Source organism: Nerophis lumbriciformis, linkage group LG17, assembly GCF_033978685.3.
Source record: "Nerophis lumbriciformis linkage group LG17, RoL_Nlum_v2.1, whole genome shotgun sequence".
In the NCBI taxonomy this organism is placed as follows: Eukaryota; Metazoa; Chordata; class Actinopteri; order Syngnathiformes; family Syngnathidae; genus Nerophis; species Nerophis lumbriciformis.
In genome coordinates this window covers 18,768,024-18,794,537 of record NC_084564.2, presented here as the reverse complement: position 1 = coordinate 18,794,537, position 26,514 = coordinate 18,768,024, and the positions used below count along the sequence as shown (strand labels likewise).

The following is a 26,514-nucleotide window of genomic DNA, read 5'->3' as shown; positions in this document are numbered from 1 at the left end:
ATCCAATCCAATCCACTTTATTTAGATAGCACATTTAAACAACAAAATGTTTCCAAAGTAGTGCACAACAATATTAAAAACAATATTCAAATATTATCCTTAGCTCCACCAATGACTGAATAAAAACAACAAATAAATACATATAAAACCAATATAAAAACGATATAAAATAAATATGATTAAAACCAAGGGTAAAACAATGTTTTTATCATAAAAAAAATAAATATATATATATATATATATATATATATCCCCTAGAGGGGGGGGGTTACCCACATATGCGGTCCTCTCCAAGGTTTCTGATAGTCATTCACATCGACGTCCCACTGGGGTGAGTTTTTCCTTGCCCTTTTGTGGGCTTTGTACCGAGGATGTCGTTGTGGCTTGTGCAGCCCTTTGAGACACTTGTGATTTAGGGCTATATAAATAAACATTGTTTGATTGATTGATATATATATATATATATATATATATATATATATATATATATATATATATACATATATATATAATTTTTTTTTTTTTTTACATATATATTATGTTTATAAACTCAGGAAATATGTCCCTGGACACATGAGGACTTTGAATATGACCAATGTATGATCCTTTAACTACTTGGTATCGGATTAATACCTACATTTGTGGTATCATCCAAAACTAATGTAAAGCATCCAAACATCAGAAGAATAAGTGATTATTACATTTTAACAGAAGTGTAGATAGAACATGTTAAAAGAGAAAGTAAGCAGATATTAACAGTAAATGAACAAGTAGATTAATAATTAATTTCTACCACTTGTCCTTAGTAATATTGACAAAATAATAGAATGAAAAATGACAAATTATGTTACTGCATACGTCAGCAGACTAAATTCAAAGCCTTTGTTTGCTTACTTACTAATAAAAGACAAGTTGTCTTGTATGTTCACTATTTTATTTAAGGACAAAATTGCAATAAGAAACATATGTTTAATGTACCGTAAGATTTTTTTGTTCAAATAAAGCCAATAATGCAATTTTTCAGTATCAAAAAGTATCGAAATACATTTTGGTACCGGTACCGGTACAAAAATATTGGTATCGGGACAACACTACTAAAATCCCAGGCTCTTAAAGTGTCGGGGATTGAGGGTCACACAACCGACCATTTTACTGCCAGACTAGAATGCGTTCGTTTTTAGGATCTCTTCTTCTCTTTGTAAGCGGTGCAGGTGGTCACTGGTGATGCGCTGTGGCATCCGGCACTTAGCAGGCCCCATCTGCAGGCTTCCACTGGCCTTGAGTAATAGACCGCGGCCACAGCTGTGTTTGTGTTTATTTGCATAGATGCATCCAACCAAAGTGCAAGATGAAACACATTTTTTCTCCGTGTGCCCAAGTTTCACACAATTAGTTAATTGTCTTTCCAAGAACAAACATCAGTATCAGTAGTTATTTTCTGTTTGGATTCTTACATTTCTTGAGTGTGTGCCTTTTAAAAGGCGGTGCCTGTTGACATGTGACATCAGCGAGCGTAGAGTTAGCTGTGTTAGCTCACGGTCTGCAGTATGGCGTGGTGTCACGGCTAGTTAATAAAAGTTGTGTGTCTCTCCTTGACCATTATAATAATAACACAACACAATTTATTATAAGCAACGGAAACAGCATTATTTAAAATAGTAATAATGAGATTACCGTATTTTTCAGACTATAAGTCGCAGTTTTTTTCATAGTTTGGCCGGGCTCCAGTGTGACTTATATATGTTTTTTTCCTTTTTTATTATGCATTTTCGGCAGGTGCGACTTATACTCCGCAACATGCGGTACATGTTACTAGAAAACTAGCACTGCAACTATCAGTTATTAGAGTAATTGGGTAATCTACCGATTTGTGTTGTTCAATTAATCGAGTAATTTGTCAATTAGTATGTTAAATTCATTGAGAAATCTATTGATTATTTTTTATGATTAATCGAGTAATCTGTTGTTTACATTCGTTCGATTAATCGAGCAATTGGATTAAAGCAGTGCTTCTCAATTATTCCCTGAGCAAAAAGTCCCTTAGGGAAAATAAAATATTTTGCGCCCAACCCCTCACTCCCCTGTGCTCCCCACCATGACTATAGATAGCATCATTTATCTATAACATGGTTCTGAGTACACCTCAGCATAACATTGTATCCTTATTAACATTAAAAAAAGTTTGCTCAATTGATCAGGTAATCTATCAATTAGGATGTTAAATAAATCGAGAAATATATTGATTATTGTTCATGATTAATCGAGTAATCCATTGTTTACTTTTGTTCAATTAATCGAGCAATCGGATTGAAGCAGTGCACTGCAAAAAGTCCGTGTTCAAAAACAAGAAAAAATAAAAATAAAATTAGGGGTATTTTTTTATTTGAACTAAGCAAAATTATCTGCCAATAGAACAAGAACATTTGGCTTGTCAAGACTTTCCAAAACAAGTAAAATTAGCTAATCTCAATGAACCCAAAAATACCTTAAAATAAGTATATTCTCACTAATAACAACTGTACTACTATATGAGTACGTATTTTCCATTGTTTCATTGAAAATAAAACAGCAAAGTCCATTTGGCTGTCATCTGTTTTAATATGAGACACAATTGTGTCAAAGTCATGATTTTTTTTATACATGCTTGAAATAAGAAATGATTACTTTAAAAAAGTAGTTGTATACTTGTGAGTGTTGATGACACAGCTTTGCATTAGTTGATATTGTAGTTTCAAGCATGTTTTACTCAATATAGGTCTTAAAATCTCAGCAACAAGCTGTAATATATTACTGAGATCATTTAGGACCAAAACCCTTAAAACAAGTAAAATTCTCTAACATAAAATCTGCTTAGTGAGAAGAATGATCTTATCAGACAGAAAATAAGCAAATATCACCCTTATTTGAGATATTTAATCTTACTTAGATTTTAGTTTTTGCAGTGTGCTTCTCAATTGTTTCCTGAGCAAAAAGTACCTTTGGAAAAATAAAATAGTTGACGCCCAACCCCCCACTCTCCTGTGCTCCCCACCGTGACAATAGATAGCATCATTTGTCATTAACATTGTTCTAAGTACACCTCAGCATAATATTGTATCCTTATTAACATTAAAAAAGTTTGCTCAATTAATCGAGTAATCTATTGATAAATGTTGTTTAATTAATCAGGTAATCTATTGATTAGTTTGTTTGATTAATACAGTAATCATATTGTTTTTCTATTTTTTATTAAACCTGCCTTACTTTTTGAGAAAGACTAGATTTAACACAATTTATATCCCCAGTGCGTATTTGAATAAATCATTAGTTACAATCTTTAAACAATTAATCGAAGCAACAGAATATAAATCAAAACTTTTTTGTAATCAAATTAATTATCTAATCAATTAATCGTTTCAGCTCTATAGAAAATAATGGTACATGAAATTGCATATCCTTTAACTTTAATATTATCTAATCAGGCAACAAACATATTAACATATATTCCTAACAATGTTTTGTTGAAGTAAAAACAAATACTCATCTGCTTGTCACCCTGACTTAGGAATTCAAAGCAATTATCCCTTAATGTGTACGTAACAAAAATCTAATAATAAAACGCATAGGCATAATACCATGACGTGATTATACATTAATATTCTTATATATTTACTGTGTTCTTATATATTTACTGTTGCAAGCGACCCTCTGAGGGCCGCCACAACTGCGATGTGGCCCTCAATGAAAACAAGTTTGACATATTTGATCTAACGAATCAGACTCGAGTATGAAAGTCCTTATTCGCAGACGGCCTTAATTGTTTTACATTTTTCATACTTTTCGTTCTTTGTACAACACTTAAAACCTTCAGCATATCAATTTGTGGAATTAAATTATGGAACGGATTAACCAAAGAAATCAAACAAAGCACCAATATGATTCAGTTTAAGAGACTGTTCAAACTACAAGTGTTCACAAAGTACATAGAACAAGAATTATGATTAACATCTTGAACCATTTTATTCTTTTTTTTTAATTTTTAAATAAGGATTGTTTATGTATTTAATATTTGTTTACTTACTAAGGTATATTATTCATGTATTATTTATTTATTCACTGTTCTGTTACAGAGAACAAGAAAATTGGATACAATTGCTATGGAATGAAAAGTGGTACGATTAAATAAGCTCTGCTTCTTCCTACTCCTTTTCGGACATGCTGTAATGAAACGACTGAAAATATGTGATGCATTACATTGTATCGTATGCATGTTCCAAATAAACTGAAACTGAACTGAACTGAACTGAACTTCTTACTTACAGCAGGCAGGGGGTTCATATGGCCCCATTCGTCGCATTTACCTGACACATGAAACGTGACGAATTTGGGACAAATTGTACTTGCCAAATGGCAGTAGAGTGATGAATATCTTAACCTCTAAAGGCCTTAGTGGCCACATGCGTGGATCGCACCTTTTAGCTCGTATTTTCCAAAATTGTGTACACTACTGACTTATACTGCCATGTGGTGGTGTCAGAAGAGTATAACATACAATGGAATTTTGAAAAAAAAAAGTGTAAAAATAAGAATTAGTATGTCACTAAACATGAAGTACACGTTTGTTACTTATGGACTAAGTACATCATATAAAAAGATGATTCTTAGTTTTTTTTTCTAAATAGGGTCCAATAAGACCAAATAGCAAATAGAAATAAAAAAAAAAGCATGTAAACAAACAGCTTGGGCCTTAAGAGGTAATGTGTTTTGCGGCAGTCGCTGTGGAGAGTGTCTCTTTCCGTTATTTTCAGCAGACTGCATTGCGAGACCCACCCAGGAATAGGGCCATATATATCATTTACCTACTCTCCACATTTCCTCTTGTCTTGTGGTTCCGAGTACTCCCTCAACTGGACTGGACTCTAAAAATCACCTCAGCTCGCAATTATTTTTTCGTTGAGGACATAAATGATTTCTTTCCGGTCAGTAGCATCAGTTTTAATCACCAATGTTTCCCAGATCATTACGTTCTTCGGCGGCCACGTGTACACCAACGTGGGGGTGAGCAGCGATGCCAGCCGCCTGTCCTTCGCCGGGCAGTACCTAGGGGGCGACGCCTCCCTGCTGATCAGTGACCTGCTGCTGACCGACTCCGGAGAGTACTACTGCAAGGTCAAGACCGGGGGGAAGTACCACTGGAGCCAGGTCAACCTCATTGTGCTGGGTGAGGGTCCCAACACACACACACACACACACACACACACACACACACATACTCCCAGTGCATATACACACACGTCATGATTGGGTCGTTAGCCTGGCACATTTCCTCCGCCATGATGACTGCTCTAATGATTCAATTGTATGATTTGATTCTGCCGTTGCTGTTCGGGTTCTATTGGATCGGTTCGTTGATGAGGTGAGACCGGAAACATGCACCGATTGATGGGTTTGATCGTAAATCTTTGCGGTGCATGTTCGTGTGTCCCTTTCGGAGGAACGCCTGGTGAATTACAACTGCCATCCCCTTAAAGCCAGTATAAGCTTCTTAGGGAAATTATTTACACAAATTATACTGTGGTGGGAGAAAAAAAAAAAAAGCTTGTTTGGGCCCTATAAGACTCAGCAGATTGTAAATTGTGTCCTCCATTTTCTATTATTTTTTCTTTTCCTCATTTGCCAAAATGGCTAAGCTTTAGACTTAGCGACTTGCCTGGCTCGGGTTAAACAACTCTGAAGGACAAACGGCAAGAAGGAGCAAGCGCATCATTCAAGCTCGGCACAAACGGGGATCATTCTCAGTGTCTGAAAAAGCGGACGATTTATGAAAACATCATGGGAGATTAGTTCGGCCGGCGGTTATTGGTTTTCTAATAGAACAGTCTGTTAATCCTCTGGCTCTCATCTACCATCCATAAAGACATTTCAGTGAGTTACTGCCTCTGTCTTTTTATTTATTTTTTTTTTTTTTTTAGAAACTGCCCTCAGCTTTTGCCGTGACACTTTCGATTTGCATCTCGTTCTCCTTGCTAAGATAATAGTCCGGCAGCAGGCAGCGTGTGTGTATCGTGCACCTTTGCCTTCCTGTGCATCTTCAGTGTTTGTGTTTGTCAGCGCACCTGGCGGAGGATTAGCATCTGCAACTCAGCGCGTGCATGTTTATTTCTGCGTGACGCTGAACAAAACCGAGTACATCCCTCACATTGTGTTACATCTATTCTCAATTCTCCTGAGAACCAGCGTCATCTGCTCTGGACATTTATTTTTAATATTTTTCTTTGGTCAGAGTAGCATTTATTAATCTATACTGCAAGATAAATTATACATTAACTCAGGGGTCCCCAAAATACGGCCCGCAGTCCCAAGTTTTTTTTTAGGATTTTTTTTTAAATTAATTAATCCAACAAAATAATACACAATAATACCGTAATAATACAATTCCAATTCCAAAACCAAACCCAGCAACATTCAGAGTAGCAATCAACCGAGCAATTGAGAGGACACACAAACATGACACAAAACAATCCAAAAGTAGTCAAACAAAAATGAATAATATGAACAACACTATCAATATTCCAACATAACAGTGATTAGAAATCCCTCATTGACATTATCATCACAGCCATTTATAAAAGGAAGTCTGAAGTTTAAAAAAAGATATATATTATAATTTTGTTTGTTTTTTAAATCATTATTATTATTTAAAATCTGGCCTCTCTAATCCATTTTCTACATATATATATATATATATATATATATATATATATATATATATATATATATATTTTCCTTGCGCACTAATCAACTGAAAGAGCGCGCACTTGCTGATGCGCAAGCGCGATGTCACGTTATCGATGGGAAAATGCATTTTTAGTTTTTTTAATAATATTTATTTATTCATTTGATAGGGGAATCATAATACTTTTGTCCCCCCTCCCCCCCAAAAAATTATATATATATATATATATATATATATATATATATATATATATATATATATATATATATATATATATATATATATATATACAGCTCAGCCCTGGCCAAATGTTTTTTCGAAATGTTTTATTTTATTTTATTTTATTTTTAATTTTTTTTGGGAGGGGGGGACAAAAAAAAAAGTGTCTGTTTTCTCGGTACCTGTATTATGATTTCCCTATCAAATGAATAAATAAATATTATTTTTTTTAAAAATTAATTATTTGTGATCAATTAATGAATAATTAAAATCATGAAATATTCCATTTGAATAATTCATCAAATATTTAAATAATTCAATACTTGGTAAAATGTACTTTTACGACTAATACATTATTTGCACATTTAAGTATTCAATTCCAATTATTATTATGAATTTAAGTAATCATTTTAAGATGTCCATCCATCCATCCATTTTCTACTGCTTATTCCCTTTGGGGTCGCGGGAGCCTATCTCAGCTACAATCAGGCAGAAGATTTTAATGTTGTACAATATTACCATAGAAAAAAACTAAATATATACTGTATTTTCCGCACTATAAGGTGCATCGGATTATAAGGCGCATCTTCAATGAATGGCCTATTTTAAAACGTTGTTCATATATAAGGCGCACCGCATTATAAGGCGCATAGAATAGACGCTACAGTAGAGGCTGGGGTTGCGAGACCTGTTGTGGCTCAATATTGGTCCATATATAAGGCACACCGGATTATAAGGCGCACTGTCAGGTTTTGAGAACATTTTAGGTTTTCGGTGCGCCTTATAGTACGGAAAATACGGTAACACCAAATGTTTATTGATTTAGATTTTTTCGACCGTTTAAATCCCCTTTTATTCAAAAAGTATAACTTTATATATTATTTTGAGAAAACATTTGAAGTTATCTTCCACATAATAAACGTTGGTAGACTGGGGATGAATGAATGAAAATGAATAAATCATGAACACACTTCAGATAAGAAAAACAATTGATTTTGATGCACTTTTCAGTTTTTTTATCTACTGCCGTGCCATGCTTTTTGGACACACACACACATGCATGCATGCACACACACTCTATTTTTTCTCCAAAATGAAACCCTGAAATTACAAATTGCATTATTAAATCGTGAAATGACTGAATGATAAAAAAAAATTCTAGTTATAATCAGGCTCAACTGGGACATGTTTGTCCTTACTTGTACAAATTCTGATTGACCTACGAAGATGGTTTCTGTAAAATAAAAAATAAAAATGATTTCACATGGGTTACCAGCAGCAAAACGATGGCCAAAAGGAAGCAAAGAAAGTCCTAAAATGACAAAAAAAAAAGTCCCTCATGTAGTCAAAGGGTAACATATACCCGGTCCTGTCTGCCATCTTGCTGCAGGACGGCTTTACCCGTCGTGCTGCAGCTTTGCAGACAAGCAGCCTCAGCTGAATGCACAATAGTCGACACGGCAACTACCAAGGCAGAAAAAGGACGTTTAAAAATAGCTTGCCACTGATCTAAAAATAAGCTGCTGGGAAGGAAGCCGAGCTATTTCAGTCTTTTCTTTCTTTTTTTATAGCTCAGCAAAGCCGTCCGATGCGTTTAGAGCCAGAGAGGCAGCGTTTCAGCGGCATCCAGCAAATCTCTTCTGTGTTGAGCGTCTGGACCGAAACCTTTTGAGCTGCGACGGGAAAGAAAACATAGAAAATAACGGCATTCACAGCCAGCTTTGTTGTCTCCATGAGAGAAAATCTCTTTGTGACCAACACTGAGAAAGTAGATGTCTGAGGGTATGTTGGCGGATTCACATCGTTTATAAAACATTTAAACATTGTTTTCCTTTTTACCTCTGGTTGTGTTAATAAACAATTTGAAAAGGAGGACCGAATCATGCAAAAACTAAAGCATTTTTTGCCCAAAATAAATACTGTATTTTTAACACCGACAGAGATACTGAAAAGGTGTGTTATTGTTTGTTCTATGGCGCCATCTTTTGGACGACTTTGCTTAGTGGCCTTGTGGTTAGAGTGTCCGCCCTGAGATCAGTAAGTCGTGAGTTCAATCCCCTATAACAGACTATAACAATGTGACCCATTACCTCATTGCTTGGCACTCAGCATCAAGGGTTGGAATTGGGGGTTAAATCACCAAAAATTATTCCCTGGCGCGGCCACCGCTGCTGCTCACTGCTCCCCTCACCTCCCAGGCGGTGAACAAGGGGAGGGGTCAAATGCAGAGGACATATTTCACCACACCTAGTGTGTGTGTGACTATCATTGGTACTTTAACTTTAACATTAACTTAACTTAAGTGCTGTGGGTTGAAAATGCACTTCCTGTTTCGTGCCTTGAACCGTAAATATAAGTCCTGTTTCGTCTACTCTTCGTCTAAAACGTTTCTGCTCGAAAGGATTCTTCATTCATCACCCCAAACAACGTTTGTAAGTGTTGCAATATAACTAAAACTATTCATGCTTACTCAACCATCTCATGTGTGGTGTCTGTAGGAATGTTTCCATTCATATTTATACGTGCTATGGTAATGTAATGAAGCTAGTGTCATTAGCATTAGCGAATATGCAAACACGCTAACGGGCGGTATTGCTCGGTTGGTAGAGCGGCCGTGCCAGCAACTTGAAGGTTCCAGGTTCGATCCCCGCTTCTGACATCCTAGTCACTGTCGTTGTGTCCTTGGGCAAGACACTTTACCCACCTGCTCCCAGTGCCACCCACACTGCTTTAAATGTAACTTAAATATTGGGTTTCACCATGTAAAGCGCTTTGAGTCACTAGAGAAAAGCGCTATATAAATATAATTCCCTAAATTCACTAACAGCATTATTAACTTACAATGGCATTTTTTTCTGATTGTTTCAGTTACGTAATTCCCCAAAACTTCACCGTGGAGTTATTAAGTCTATTTAGCTCATTAGAGAGCTGGCCTCCGCAGCTGGTGAGTCCATGATGATGACTTCTGTTTTGTTTGATCAACTGTTTTACTGTCCGTTTGGAAACAATCGAGGCAGTAATTCTCTAACGGTGTTACATGTCTCCATCTAGTGGTACGCCAATGAATCATATTAATTAAAGTACAGTGTTTTATTTCCCTATATTAAAACACAGTGTTACTGTTCAAAATGTGTCTAATGTTACAGTGGCCAAAAATAACAAATATACTCATAAACCTATGCTTGTTTTTGAATGAATGCTTAGGCCTACTAAGCATATTTATTGCAATTTTTGTCATTATGGTGGTACTTGGAGAGCCAAGTGTTTTCTGAAGTGATGCTTGGTGAAAAATATTTGAGGACCACTGAATTTAAGGTATGTAAATAAACATTTACAAAATCTTTTGTACTCTTGTACATAAAGTACAGGGCAAACGTTTAGACACACCTTCTCATTCAGGGTCTTTTCTCATTACAACTATGAATGAACACATATAAAAAAAAGTTTAAATAAATGAAAACATGTTTTGTAATTTCTTCAAAATAGCCACCCTTTGCTATGATTACTGCTTTGCACACTCTTGGCATTCTCTCGATGAGCTTCAAGAGGGAGTCACCTGAAATTGTTTTCACTTCACACACTGCAAAAAGTCAGTGTTCAAAATCAAGAAAAAAAAAATACAAAAATTAGGGGTATTTTATTTGAACTAAGCAAAATTATCTGCCAATAGAACAAGAAAATGTGGCTTGTCAAGACTTTCCAAAACAAGTAAAATTAGCTAACCTTAATGAACCCAAAATACCTTAAATAAGTATATTCTCACTAATAACAAGTGCATTTTTCTCGGTATAAAAAAGAGACCTTTTTGCTCAATATGTTGAAAAATATTCTTAAATTAAGTAAGTGCTAGTGCCATTATCTTGACATAATGATATGCATACATCATGATTTTTTTTTCATACTTGAAGTAAGATATTATTACTTAAAAAAAATAGTTTTATACTTGTGAGTGTTAATGACACAGCTTTGCAACAGTTGATATTCTAGTTTCAAGCATGTTTTATTCAATATAGGTCATAAAATCTCAGCTACAAGCTGTAATATTTTACTGAGATCATTTAGGACCAAAACCCTTAAAACAAGTAAAACACTCTAACATAAAATCTGCTTAGTGAGAAGAATGATCTTATCAGACAGAAAATAAGCAAATATCACCCTTATTGGAGATATTTCATCTTACTTAGATTTCAGTTTTTGCAGTGCAGGGTTGATTAGTGGAATTTCTTGCTGTATCAATGGAATTGGGACCATCAGTTGTGTTGTGAATGAGAAGGTGTGTCCAAACTTTTGGCCTGTACTGTATCTGCGGCCTATATTCCGTCAAATATTTATTCCATCTAAAAATTGGTGGGTGCGGCTTGAATACCAGTGCGCTCTATAGCCCGGAATACAAATCCAATAATCCATTGGAGACACCCTAAATTCCTACCAAACTGACTTGAAAACCGAATCATACGACCACTAAGGCACCGCTGTATTCAAAGTAATATCACAACACTGGCAGTGATGCAAGTAGCTGCTTGTTTGTTGCACTCCAGAGTTCAAGTCTTTATCCTCTGCCTGGTCTTTACAGTGAAGCCCTCAAAGCCCACGTGCGGGTTGGATGGCAATCTCCTGGAAGGCAGCGACGTCAGACTCAGCTGCAAGTCCATCAACGGTTCTGACCCCATCAGCTACAAATGGGAGCGAGTGCTGGACAAGGGCAAGAGTCTGGGCAAGCTGCCAAACCTGGCGCGCATAGGTGAGGAAAATAACCACCACTCTCGTGACACCGCTGGTTGGCCGTTTAACCCCCACTAAAGCATTCATTTTCATTAGAGTGCTCCATACGGGCCTCTATTAATCCGGCCGAGATGTCGCTTTTATGCATGTTGCACAAGTGTAGCATTTATCTGTGTTTGCCAATCTCGAGCTGCATTTAGCTCAAGAGCACTTTGAGTGTCACAATTAGGCCACTGATTCTGCATGGCTTACTTATTTTTGTCTCCCTTCCACCCCCGCATGATAACAAAAAATAGTAGCATATTTTTATTTTGTCGAGCGGTCAGAGTGTCTCTTGTAAATCCACAGCGAGGACTAGGCTTGATCGGATGAAGATGTCCGAGACACTTGTATGCCAGCTGATAAATAAAGTGAATCGTACACTGCAAAAAGTCAGTGTTCAAAAACAAGAAAAATAAATAAACGCTGACATGGACTTTTCTGTCCTCTCCAGGCTTGTTTAACATTCTCCGAGGTCATACTAACAGGCAAAAAACATTTCCTTCCCACCGGAAATTAAATATTTTATCATGAAAAGTCAGATTAACATATACAATAAGTATATATTTTTTTAATTATTAGTTTCTCCCCTGCAACCTTATTGTCATTTGTAAGTTAATAAGTACAAAGGAATATTGGAGCAACACTGAAATGTAAAACTTAAATATAACTGTTTAATTTTTATATTTTACCAAGAAAAGTAGTGCAATATTGTGATAAACAAAAGTTGTTAAAGAGTTCAATTCTATTTTGTTCGGAGGAAATAAAATAGGACGGAATTTAAAAAAATAATTTTACAAAAAATGACTTGAAAAATATTAAACTTTGTTAAATTAGTGATAAAAACAAAAATCTATAAATGTATACTATATATATTATGACAACCAGTGGCGGACCGTGCGTTTCCCACCTACACTGCAAAAAGTCAGTGTTCAAAAACTAGACAAAAAATAATACAAAAATTAGGTGTATTTCATTTGAACTAAGCAAAATTATCTGCCAATAGAACAAGAAAATGTGGCTTGTCAAGACATTCCAAAACAAGTAAATTTAAATAATCTCAATGAACCCAAAAATACCTTAAAATAAGTACCGTATTTTTCGGACTATAAGTCACAGTTTTTTTCATAGTTTGGCCGGCCTCCAGTGCGACTTATATATGTTTTTTTCCTTTTATATTATGCATTTTCGGCAGCTGCGACTTATACTCCGGTGCGACTTATACTCAGAAAATACGGTATATTCTCACTAATAACGACTGTACTACTATATGAGTACGTATTTTCTATTGTTTCATTGAAAATTAAACAGCAAAGGCCATTTGTCGTCCGTTTTTAAATGAGACACAATTGTGTCAAAGTCATGATTTTTTTTTTCATGCTTGAAATAAGAAATTATTACTTTAAAAAAAGTAATTTTATACTTGTGAGTGTTGATGACACAGCTTTGCAACAGTTGATATTCTAGTTTCAAGCATGTTTTACTCAATATAGGTAATAACATCTCTTTTACTGAGATAATTTAGGACCAAAACCCTTAAAACAAGTAAAACACTCTTATCAGACAGACAATAAGCAAATATCACCCTTATTTGAAATATTTAATCTTATTTAGATTTCAGTTTTTGCAGTGTACATGCAAGCTCACACACTTAAAGAATCAGAATGACCAAAAATACATAAATATTAGAGATGTCCGATAATATCGGACTGCCGATATTATCGGCTGATAAATGCTTTAAAATGGGATATCGGAAATTATGACTTTTTAAAACGCCGCTGTACGGAGTGGTACATGGACGTAGGGAGAAGTACAGAGCGCCAATAAACCTTAAAGGCACTGCCTTTGCGTGCCGGCCCAATCACATAATATCTAATAGCTTTTCACACACACAAGTGAATGCCAAGCATACTTGGTCAACAGCCATACAGGTCACACTGAGGGTGGCCCTATAAACAACTTTAACACTGTTACAAATATGCGCCACACTGTGAACCCACACCAAACAAGAATGACAAACCCATTTCGGGAGAACATCCGCACCGTAACACAACATAAACACAACAGTACAAATACCCAGAACCCTTTGCAGCACTAACTCTTCCGGGACGCTACAATATACACCCCCCGCTAACCCTTACCCCCCACCTCAATCCCCCCAACCCCGCCCACCTCAACCTCCTCATGTTTGCTCAGGGAGAGCATGTCCCAAATTCCAAGCTGCTGTTTTGAGGCATGTTAAAAAAAATAATGCACTTTGTGACTTCAATAATAAATATGGCAGTGCCATGTTGGCATTTTTTTCCATAACTTGAGTTGATTTATTTTGGAAAACCTTGTTACATTGTTTAATGCATCCAGCGGGGCATCACAAAAAAATTAGGCATAATAATGTGTTAATTCCACGACTGTATATATCGGTATCGGTTGATATCGGAATCGGTAATTAAGAGTTGGGGAATATCGGATATCGGCAAAAAAGCCATTATCGGACATCTCTAGTAAATATTACATGTTATAATAAATGTGCCTGTTACTGCACTTCCCACAGTAGGCAAGGGATTCATATGACCCCATTCCTGGGTGGATCTTGTGTGAGAGGAAGAGATTAATTGATTTGCAATGCAGTCTGCTGAAAATGATGGAAGGCGCACTCTACATAGCAACTGACGCTGTGGTCAAAGATGAAATTTGCCACAAAACATTTTAAGATATTTAACCTTCTACTGCCATCTGGCGGCTAATATGAATAGCGCAATCCCCAATCTGTCACGTTTCATGTGTCAGGTAAACCACAACAAATGGGGCCACATGAATCCCCTTCCTGCTGTATATACCGTATTTTTCGGACTATAAGTCGCAGTTTTTTTCATAGTTTGGCGGGGCTCCAGTGCGACTTATATATGTTTTTTTCCTTTTTTACTATGCATTTTCGGCAGGTGCGACTTATACTACAGTGCGACTTATACTCCGAAAAATACGGTACTTACAGCGTGTGTATACAGCTTTGATGGAGGCTTTTGAATGTTTTAAAGGGCTTTATAGGCAGAATTTTTGTAATTCCATTGCCAGCATTGTTAGTTGTTTCAGTCTTATATTACAAAATAGAATGTGTAAAAAAATAGAAAGACATCTGTGTTCTTGTTTCAAATAGGGATTGTAAATGATAGGCAACATTCCAAAATAGGCGCAGTTTCCCTTTAAATATGTAAAAGTACACCATATGATGTAGCCTGGGTTAATGAGGTTTGATGGAGGCCATATACAGTAAGAAGGGGATTCATATTGCTCCATTTGTCGCGGTTTACCTGGGTGCACCACTTTAGCCGCCAGAAGGCAGTAGAGTGCTGAAAGCCTGAAATGTTTAGGTATTCTGACCACAGCGTCAGTTGCTATGCAGAGTGGCGCTTTCCATCACTTTCAGCAGACTGCATTGCAAAATGCTAAACGCGCCCTCCCAGAAATAAAGCCGCATCAATCTCTTCGCCACCGTATGTCAGCAAGGCGGTCACAAAGCAGAGGTGAAGGTTCGCACCATCCCATAGCGTATGTCTGTAATAATGTCCTGGCATCACTCCCACAAAGATTGTCTCGTTCCACGGGAGGAGCGCCCGCTCTATGCTGATGCTTGTCGTGGTTAGATACGTGGCGAGTGGATGGCTCACCCTCTTCTCCCGGATCGACTTGTTTAACTTCTCACCTCCAGATCTGAAGAACCCAGAGATCGTCACCCTGAGGAACCTCACCATGGACAGCACAGGTGTCTACAGGTGCACGGCCAGCAACGACGTGGGGGAGGAGAGCTGCACCATCGAGGTCCCCATGGAGCGTGAGTCAAATCACCGCGGCGTTCACCTCACCTGCCGCTTGTCACGCTGACTGATGGCTATTGTTTCACACTACAGATGGAAATACATTTATACAACCCTTTCTCCTTCCATTATGACCCTCCCATCCCCTCAGTGTTGCGGCACCAGGGACTGCACTGAGCATACTGGTGGTTACTGGTCACCACCTGTGTTCTGACTCTTATGTTTCATTGTCACGCTAATAGATTTCCTGGGAGAGGGTGGGTGCATGGGGGGGTTAATTAAAATGTCGTGATGTCGCTCAGTTGATAGCCAGTTGAACTGAAGTGGTTCGCATTGATGTTATTGAAGTTTGAAGTATTTATGTCAAACCTGCACAATACAACAACACACATTTTTTTTACATTTTGGCAGAAACATTTATGCAAGGCTTGAAAAGGGTTTGGATGAAGCAGATGCTTATAATATCCCAACCCCTCTCACTCACTCCACATTTAACATAAACAATATAATGCAAGAACAATACTATACAAACAAAAACAAGAAAAGCTCCTATACACTAACAATACAATAGTACTATGAGACAAGACAAGACGAGACAAAACACACACACACACACAGGCCCAAACACTCTCTGACCATACACCTCTCTCTCATCGCTCTGTGCTGAGGGCATCACTCTCTTTCCTCCTCGTACTTCTTCAGTACCGGTACATCTTTTTTAAACAGTCTTTTAAATTGAATCATGTTAGAACAGGTTTTTAACTCGTCCACTAAATTGTTCCACAGACTGACTCCACGCACTGAAATGCACATTGATTTTAAAAGTTGTTCTAAATTTAGGCAAATATATTTTGTTGTTTCCTCTTAAACTGTAACTATGGTGAGCATCTCTATCCTGGAATAGGTTCTGTATATTGGATGGTAGAGAGTTTTGGGATGCCCTAAACATAATTTGAGGGGTTTTAAAGTTGATCACATCGTGCAGTTTAAGTTGCTTTAACTCCATGAATAGTGGATTTGTAGTGAACATTGGACACAATCCTAATGGCCTTTTTCTGCAGAGTGACTAAAGGCTGTAGATGAGATTTATAACAATTTCCCCAGACTTCAACACAATAGTTTAAATATGACATAATATGATACAATAACAGCAGAGCATTGGTGTTCAATAAATGACATGATCTCCTCATCATTCCAACACATTTAGCAACTTTTGTCCTCAGGTAACTTTTTTATCTACGAGTATGTGCAACACACCGTTTCAGTATCTTTCTGTGAAGCTATTTCTATTGTCAGAGTTACACACATCAGGAGAAAATGGCCCATGGCATGCACAACATGACCCAGGTTCTCAGGAGGATAAACAAACTACAACTCGATGAGGAATTTCCTGAAGGAATTGCATGGCAATGCTCCAATGCTGAGGTTGAACTGAAATCCTGGAATTTTCTTAGAATTGTTGAAGTAGAGCTCGCAATTCCTGAACAGGCTGAATATTTTGATGATGGAACAGTTTGAATCAAATGAAAAATGTAGGAATTGTGGAATGGGAATTTCCCAAAAATTGGGGAATTTCAGGAAAAGCGGGAGTTTTTTGTTTTAAAGGTGAACATTATCACAATTTCAGAATGGTTAAAACCATTAAAAATCAGTTCCCAGTGGCTTATTATATTTTTCGAAGTTTTTTTCAAAATTTTGCCCATCACGCAATACCCCTAAAAAAAGCTTCAAAGTGCCTGATTTTAACCATCGTTATAAACACCCGTCCATTTTCCTGTGACGTCACATAGTGAATACAAACAAACATGGCGGAAAGAACAGCAAGCTATAGCGACATTAGCTCGGATTCAGACTCGGATTTCAGCGGCTTAAGCGATTCAACAGATTACGCATGTATTGAAACGGATGGTTGTAGTGTGGAGGCAGGTAGCGAAAACGAAATTGAAGAAGAAACTGAAGCTATTGAGCCATATCGGTTTGAACCGTATGCAAGCGAAACCAACGAAAACGACACGACAGCCAGCGACACGGGAGAAAGCGAGGACAAATTCGGCAATCGCCTTCTAACCAACGATTGGTATGTGTTTGTTTGACATTAAAGGAAACTAACAACTATGAACTAGGTTTACAGCATATGAAATACATTTGGCAACAACATGCACTTTGAGAGTGCAGACAGCCCAATTTTCATCAATTAATATATTCTGTTGACATACCCTCATCCGCGCTCTTTTCCTGAAAGCTGATCTGTCCAGTTTTGGAGTTGATGTCAGCAGGCCAGGGAAGCTAGGGTCGATATTCTTCTCTTGATCATCTTCGGTGGCATAAGGGACGGTGTGAGCCAAGACATCCAGGGGGTTTAGCTCGCTCGTCTGCGGGAACAAACTGCCGACATTGCTTGCCGTGCTACCGAGGTCCTTTTTCCCTGAATTGCTCACACATTCCGGCAGATTCAATGGGGGTCTGGCGGCAGATTTCTTTGACTTTATCGTTGGAAATGCATCTGCTTTGAGTGTCGCAGGATATCCACACATTCTTGCCATCTCTGTCGTAGCATAGCTTTCGTCAGTAAAGTGTGCGGAACAAACGTCCAATTTCTTGCCACTTTCGCATCTTTGGGCCAATGGTACAACTTGAATCCGTCCCTGTTCGTGTTGTTACACCCTCCGACAACACACCGACGAGGCATGATGTCTCCAAGGTACGGAAAACAGTCGAAAAAACAGAAAATAACAGAGCTGATTTGACTCGGTGTTTGAGAAAATGGCGGATTGCTTCCCGATGTGACGTCACAACGTGACGTCATCGCTCCGAGAGCGAATATTAGAAAGGCGTTTAATTCGCCAAAATTCACCCATTTAGAGTTCGGAAATCGGTTAAAAAAAATAGATGGTCTTTTTTCTGCAACATCAAGGTATATATTGACGCTTACATCGGTCTGGTGATAATGTTCCCCTTTAAATGGTAAAAAACTATAATTGGCTGAATGAGTTGAAATGGTTGGTTTTTAAATTTTTAAAATCGGTCGAGAAATGTTGAAGTAGTAATATGTTGAATTGAGTAATGGTATTACGGAATTCCTGGAATTACGGGAAAACCGGGAATTTTTCCAGTTCAAAAAACAATTTAGTTTTCAGGAGGAATGTTTTGACGGTGGAACGGTTGAAGTGGGTTGAAAAATGTGGGAGGAGTAGTCGCCAGAAAAAAAAGTGCAAATAGGGCTTTTGGAAAACCAGGAATTCTGCAAAATCCTGGAATTTTTTTTAACTTGAAAAAAGTGTTGTTTGAATTTCCAGACTGGTGGGATGTATTGAAGATAGAACGGTTTGAATTGGTTGAAAAATGTGGAAATGGTGGAAGTTTGAAAAATGGCTAATTCATTTTGAATTGGAAAAATGTCCCGGAAAACCTGGAATTCTGGGAAATCTGGGAATTTTTGGAGTTTGTTAAGGGAAAGCCCACAATTCCCAAATAGGCTGAACAGTTTGAAGTTGGAACGGTTTGCATCGGATTAAAAATGTGTAAGGTAAAGTGCGCCAAAATCTGGAGAAGAAGAAGAAGTTGTTGAAGTAGAAAACCATATTGGAGCATTCACACAATAATAAAGAAAGTGTGAAATGAGTAACTTGTTTAATTGCAACATTGCTTTCAGACTGTGCAGTTCTACCTCACATGTGTAATCTAATCTTTACTTACTCTCATCTTTGCAGATGAGAGAGATGTAAAGGTGGCCGGTGCCGTGGTGGGATTTTTCCTGGGCGCGTTCATCGTCGTGTTGATCATCTGGCTTGTCTTCCGAAAGAAAGAGAAAAAGAAGTACGAGGAAGAGGAGACTCCAAATGAAATCAGGTAGGTCTTTTCACTGTGTCATCGTTATGAGCTCTCTTGTCCTTAGTGTGTGTGGCAGGAGTGAAGCCTCAATGAATGTGCTATTAAATCTTAATACCACACCCTAAATAGATGCCTTCTTTTTCCCATTACGATAGCAGGTGGTGCCCCCAAGTGGCTGTAAATAGCTTCACTTGTGAGTGATACTACCATAGACTGGTACACGTCATTAACATAACAAACAAGGCAGGGGTTTACCATTCAAAAGCATATATATATATATATGTATAATTTTTCAATCAGATTAGAACTGTGATTAATCAGATTAATGTTGATTAATCACAGGTTATTATTTGCTTGCGTAAATAACATTTGCTAAGGAAAATACCTCAATATTTGGATACAAATGCAATTTGTTGGTCAGAATGTCATACAGGAACATTTTTAAATGTTTTACTGAACTGCAAGTCATTGATTTGCTCAAAACTTGGTGACAGTAAGTATTGTAAGAATTAATAGCACATTTTTGCAATAAAATTGCAAACAAGGTACAGTTACTAATCGACTATGTAGTAAATGCACTCATAAACAACTTAACATAGTGCACCATTTAAATCTGCATTTACCGTATTTTTCGGACTATAAGTCGCAGTTTTTTTCATAGTTTGGCCGGGGGTGCGACTTATACTCAGGAGCAGTGTTGAGTTAGTTACTGAAAACCAGTAATTAGTTACAGTTACTAGTTACTTTATTTCAAAAGTAACTCAGTTACTAACTCAGTTACTTAAACCAAAAAATAATGCGTTACTGTGAAAAGTAACTATTTAGTTACTTATATTTTTATTTTTATTTTTTTTAAGGCCCCATTTAATGCCCTTTTAGCCTTCATTTTAGTACTGTTATTGCACTGGAGAATAATACAATCTGTTGATCAACTTGACATGCATTTGCATCACTGAACTCTGCTAAGCAATGTGCTCTACATACAACACACAAAGACAAAGATATGTTTTAAAGGGCCAATTTGTTTCAGACCAGAACAAATTGACAAAACTATTTTAAATAGCTGCAACTTAACATACATAAGTAACAAACAGCATAATAACAACATAGCTGTAAAACAAGAAAGGCACACACTACATACATAAAGCCTAACCAGGCGTTTTCTCAAGGAATTCTGAAATAAAATCATGTCTGAAGCCCAGAACACTCTACACATTTCCCCACTTAGTTTAGAGAAAAGGAAATATTAGCCTGGCCCACTAGTATCCCTCTTTAGGTTTGTGAACTTTATAGTCTAAACATTTAGAGTGATGTGATAATCAAACACTCTAAAAGTTTAAAATGAAAGAGTATATAAGAGAATTGACAGAGTGTGTGTACCTTCAGTGTGCAGTGCCTCATTAAAATCCAGCCGCTGTTGGAGGTGGAGGTGAAGTGTGTGTCTCTTTTCTAGCTTCGTCGAAGCATGTTGTTTTTGTCGCTGTTTCAGCATATTTGAAACTTACATTCAACTAAAATGTTCTTTTCTTTGTGGTCGATAAAAGAAACGTACTGAAAATATCGCAATTTTAAGAAACTCGGCTTCGGGGCTCGCCATGACGTCTTGATAGTAGACACAGACACGCCCCCTCCCACACACACACACTCACACACACACACACACGTACACACAGACAGTGCGCGGCGCGCCTCTTTTTTGTCGCCTCTTCAGCAGCGCTGCAACACTCAGATCTTCTCAGTTTCTAGCCGATACTACATAAAAAATAACGCAAAATAACGCAGTAACGCATCATGTAGTAACGGTAACGGAGTTACTGAATATAAAAAAGAACGCGTTAGATTACTAGTTACCGCCGATAGTAACGGCGTTACAGTAACGCGTTACTTTGTAACGCGTTAGTCCCAACACTGCTCAGGAGCGACTTTTGTGTGAAATTATTAACACATTACCGTAAAATATCAAATAATATTATTTAGCTCATTCACGTAAGAGACTAGACGTATAAGATTTCATGGGATTTAGCGATTAGGAGTGACAGATTGTTTGGTAAACGTATAGCATGTTCTATATGTTATAGTTATTTGAATGACTCTTACCATAATATGTTACGTTAACATACCAGGCACGTTCTCTGTTGGTTATTTATGCGTCATATAACGTACACTTATTCAGCCTGTTGTTCACTATTCTTTATTTCTTTTAAATTGCCTTTCAAATGTCTTTTCTTGGTGTTGGGTTTTATCAAATACATTTCCCCAAAAAATGCAACTTATACTCCAGTGCGACTTATATATGTTTTTTTCCTTCTTTATTATGCATTTTCGACAGGTGCGACTTATACTCCGGTGCGACTTATACTCCGAAAAATACAGTACTCTTTTTTTTAGTTTAACCAGTTTTTTAAACAAACAAGTTTGTTTAGCTTTTTCAGATGATTCCTTGTGATTACTTACATATGTCCAAAGTTCTCCAGTCAGCAAATGAAATTCACATTCACCCAGTAGTTGCAACTTGATGCTTTTACTTGTATAGTACAGTTGGTTCACCCTTGCTGTAATTGTGCCTCTCCAAGGTATTGTACGACAGATCAGCTGTGGTGATGTGAATGACATCTTCTTGCAGGACTTGGTCTTCACAAATGTTAGGTGGTTTACATGCAGTGACTGTTTGTTTAGCAAAGACATATGTTTAACTTACCTGTGGTACTTTTGTTGACATCATTGATGCAGGTAAACCGCCAGCGTAGCGTTCTCCTCAGCTTGTTCTCTATGTAGCTAGAATTAATGCTAACATTCTTGAGTACGTGTTTTGCTTTAAGATGGTATTTTAAATTTGATGTGCACCGATGATAAGACTACATGTCGCTGCAATACCAACAAGATACCTCAGTTGTATCGATCTATATATGTATGTATGTATATATATATATATATATAAATACATATACATACATACATACATACATATATATGTGTATGTATACATACATATATATGTGTATGTATACATACATATATATGTGTATGTATGTGTATATATATATATATATATATATATATATATATATATATATACATATATATATATATATATATATATATATATATATATAACATAATATATCATTTTATATATATATATATATATATATATAACATAATATATCAACATTATATATATATATATATAACATAATATATCAACATTATATATATATATATATATATATATATACACAAACATTATATAAAATTAATGTGTATGAATAAAGTTATCCCAATGTTAAACACCATACACCTGAATGCCACTAAATGTAATACTAATATAATCAAACGTGCCTGTGAATAATCTTATTCACATAGGTCATCTCATTCTCAAGGTATTGAATCGATTATTGAGATTGTCTTGGAAGACGTTTAGTTTACGTAGGATCCAGCACTATCCTCTCAGACTGGCGCTGTCCTACTCGAGTCTGAGAGCATGAATTGATGAATCCTGCTCGGAAGAGAGGCAAAACGTCTTCTTAGACAGTCTGAACAGTGTAGTTGTGATCGATTCAATGTCCTGAAAATGTCTCTGAATTAATAAAATAATAAAATCAGTAACATTATGAAACAGTGGGAACATTTTAAATACCCATTTACCCAAAGATAAGTATTTTTTCATTCAAGAAAAAAAGTCTGCAAAAGACAGGTCGTCTTATATTCAGGGTCTACAGCAGTGGCGATTTCTGGTCTTTCAAGAAGGGGAAGCTCATTTTCTTACCTACCTGTAAGTGTTCTGGGTTTGTGGAGGGGCTCACAGCAGAACCTGCAGCTGGTTTGGGACGGTAACCAAAGAGCGACAGAAAGCAGAGTCTCCAAACATGAGTTCAGTTTTCAGTTACTTCAGAAATAGATGCTAAATTTGCCACTTGTTGTTTTTAACACAGAGAAAGTGTAAACACCGCAATTAAACTTGAAAAATGCTCCGGTCGTGGTTTATATTTCAAGATGACTGATTCGCTCTCAAATGGGATTTAGCATCAGACAGATCATCCAATCAGCTTGGAGAAGCCCAGAGTCCATGCGGGCTGAGGCCAGCTCACCACCCCATAGACCCACAGAGAAGCTCAGTTTCCTTGAATATGACGTTTTTTGCTTGTTTATCCAATCAAAGTCTTGCTTTCTCGCTGTGAGCTTTGATGCACTGAAACTAGAGATTCAATGGTGATTTACCATCGGAATTAACACAAACAGCATCTGTCCTGCTACAGAGGGAAGAGAGATGGCGTCAGAGAACAAAATTTCTCGACAGCAGATTGATGTGCAAAATGCACAATTTGACTGAATATTTTATTATATTTAAAGGGAAAGTTTAGCTTTTCTTGTCAATAACACTGGTCTACAGGTACAGTGTATACTGTTTTTGCAAATCAACCACACATACTGTACTTGTGACCTGAAATGATGAAGCTGTGGTCTTTTTTCATTAAGCACAGAGACTAAGTTAGCAACACGTGGAATTATTTGTCTTGGCACTCGGTTCCACAAAATAATAAGCAGGAAAACAGACTAGTGTCTTAGGCACAATGTTTGGCAACATGATATTAAGGATGGTATACTTAAAACTGGGGTGAAGATTTAAATTGAAAACAAAATTCTACAAAGAGTGTGGCATACAAAAACGGAGCTAGGAAGTGGATATACTGATGACTGTACTGATGTTGTTTTTCCGTCCCATAGAGAAGATGCAGAGGCTCCCAAGGCCAAGCTGGTGAAACCAAACTCCCTGTCCTCGTCGCGCTCCGGCAGCTCACGCTCGGGCGCCTCCTCCACCCAATCAATGGTGCACAACAGTGCCCAGCGTGGCCACCGCCCCCGTCCGCCTGCAGTGGCGGCGCTCAAGGAAAACGGACAGCCTCCCGGCTACCCTCAGTCGCCTCCATCCTATGCCACGGTGGTCCCGTCCAAAACCTCCGAGCCCCCTGCCACTCCCAAATACAACTCCAGGAATACGTCCGGGCCGACACCCCCCACCCTCATGGTTCCCGCCCAGACCAAGGCCTTTCAGACTGTGTAGGACTGAAAACCCGCTCTTTCCTGCAGCCACGCAAGACTCCCTTCCCTTGAAACCTCTGAAACCCTGCACCTGCCCTCCCAAAGACTGAGACTCTTCCATAAACAAAGAAATGCAACTAGTTAAAAGGAAGAAATCAATACTATAAGTCCAAAAGTTCTTCTAATGAATGCATACTTTAAAGGGAAATGCTTTCCCCCGGCTGAATTCCATGAGGACAGTGGCACTCTTTGTGTCGTTTCTCATGTGTGGCAAGCTGGAAGGACCCCTAGTCAAGTATTTATCTCATCAAAATTTTAGGCATGTAACAGAAATGGGGCAAAAGGTGGATGAAGTTGGCCATGAGACATTATGATGGCGGCTTCAGTTTTCTTCTCTTGGATTCTTCCAGCACATGCGCCGAAACCCCAGTTGATTCCTGTGTGTGTGTGTGTGTGTGTGTGTGTGTGTGTGTGTGTGTGTGTGTGTGTGTGTGTGTGTGTGTGTGTGTGTGTGTGTGTGTGTGTGTGTGTGTGTGTGTGTGTGTGTGTGTGTGTCACCCAACCTCCAGAACCCTCATGTTCCCATGGAGGAACTCACAAAGAACCTCCTCAGACTGACTCATCTGACTGAACGGCCCATTTGCTCTACCACCAGCAGGGCAATCTTCAGGTATCAGGATGTAGCAACAGCAGAGTGGCCCTACTCTTTCTCTGGGTACTGAACACCTTAGTTCAAATAAATAGCATACATATTAGGCCTATAGGCAGACCATGCTTCCAATGTAAGGGATGAGCAACTATTAGTGCAATTTAGTTTTTTTATTATTTCCCTTCTAGGGCTGTAACGGTACTCTGTAATCACGGTTCGGTATGTACCTTGGTTTTTAGGTCACGGTTCAGTTCGAGGTAAGGGATATATTTAAGCTCTGGCTCCTCCACTCAAGTACCGTGTGGGAACTCAGTATGCCAAAAAATAACTGGAGATTCCGAAGACATGTACCGTTACACCCCTAGTCTCTTCTATTCAGCTGGTCATAATACGAAGTGCCACCGATCCTGAGAATGGGTTCTTTTATTTTGGTGAAATTTTTTGTTCCGATTGCTGCATTTCAGAAACCAAAACGTGTCACCATGAATGTGTGATGGATGAGGATGGTTCTAGCTCCCTGGAAGAACCTTTTCACACCATCCTCTCCCCCTCTCTTCAAAGCGGAAATAGTCGACGTGATAGTTGAAAGGTTCTCTGAATGAAGGTATGAAGAGTGTATGCTATCATTGTCTCCCTGGCACTCGATGGTTCTTCTGGGTTATTGGTCCGTCTGCGCTATCAGCCGATCCCCCCCTTTCGTCACGTCGTCACGCAGACCCAGTGCAGTTTGATTGAAAGTAGCTGAAAAAAATAGGGCAAGTAGCCTAACTATCTAGTGTGCCTTTGCAATCCTTTATTCTTTTTTCTTTCTCTTTATCTCACTCGGCTTAGAAGGTCAATAGCAGCAAGTATTGACCCGGCTCCAATAACTTCGCCCAAAGTGGGGATGGGTAGGGCGGGACGAGGAGTACGAAGCAGTGTCCGATCCCACGCCAAGGGACAATGTACTGTACATTCTGTAATCAGTCTTGTTTTGTATTGTACATACAGATAAATATATGCACATGATGTCAATGAATTTAATCTTAGGAGTAAACGTGAGGGGAGTTCGCTCCCTGACACTGTTAAGAGTCGGACAGAAGACCCAAAGGTGAATTTAAATCATGTTACATGACGTTCTAAGTGACTGGATAAAGAACTGTGTAAACCACTGACAGGAGCACATGGACACCATTGTGTTTAATGATGTTTTCCCTTGTGCCACCCTGTCGGACTGGGATTCTGCGATTGGATTAACTTAAGAAAAGGAAAACAGCTGATTTAATTCAATGTTAATGTTTAATGCAAAGCTACCAGGAAACCTTCAAAGTTGAAAACAATCCAACTTTCTGTTTGTTCTCATTTAAAAACAAAGCTCAATTATAAATGATCTAGTAATCCGTTCTTCTTTGTTATTAATGTTGACTTACGTCGCTTTTTCACTGCACGCTACCTGCGCCAGTTTACTGCTAACATGCTAATAAAACAAAACAATTAAGGACAACAAG

At 37.8% G+C, this 26,514-nt stretch overlaps 1 protein-coding gene across 4 annotated transcripts in view; it reads left to right on the top strand.

Moving 5' to 3' along the window:
* Positions 1-24,922, top strand: part of clmpb (CXADR like membrane protein b) — a 320,729-nt gene extending 295,807 nt beyond the window's left edge. For all 4 annotated transcript variants that reach the window (XM_061972692.1, XM_061972691.1, XM_061972690.1 and 1 more), the window contains 5 exons: positions 4,996-5,200; positions 11,508-11,675; positions 15,402-15,524; positions 19,218-19,356; positions 24,064-24,922. In XM_061972692.1, the coding sequence (XP_061828676.1) occupies positions 4,996-5,200; positions 11,508-11,675; positions 15,402-15,524; positions 19,218-19,356; positions 24,064-24,400 (972 nt within the window). In that variant the 3' untranslated portion in view covers positions 24,401-24,922. The remainder of the gene's footprint in view (positions 1-4,995; positions 5,201-11,507; positions 11,676-15,401; positions 15,525-19,217; positions 19,357-24,063) is intronic.
* Positions 24,923-26,514: the final 1,592 nt, after the last annotated feature.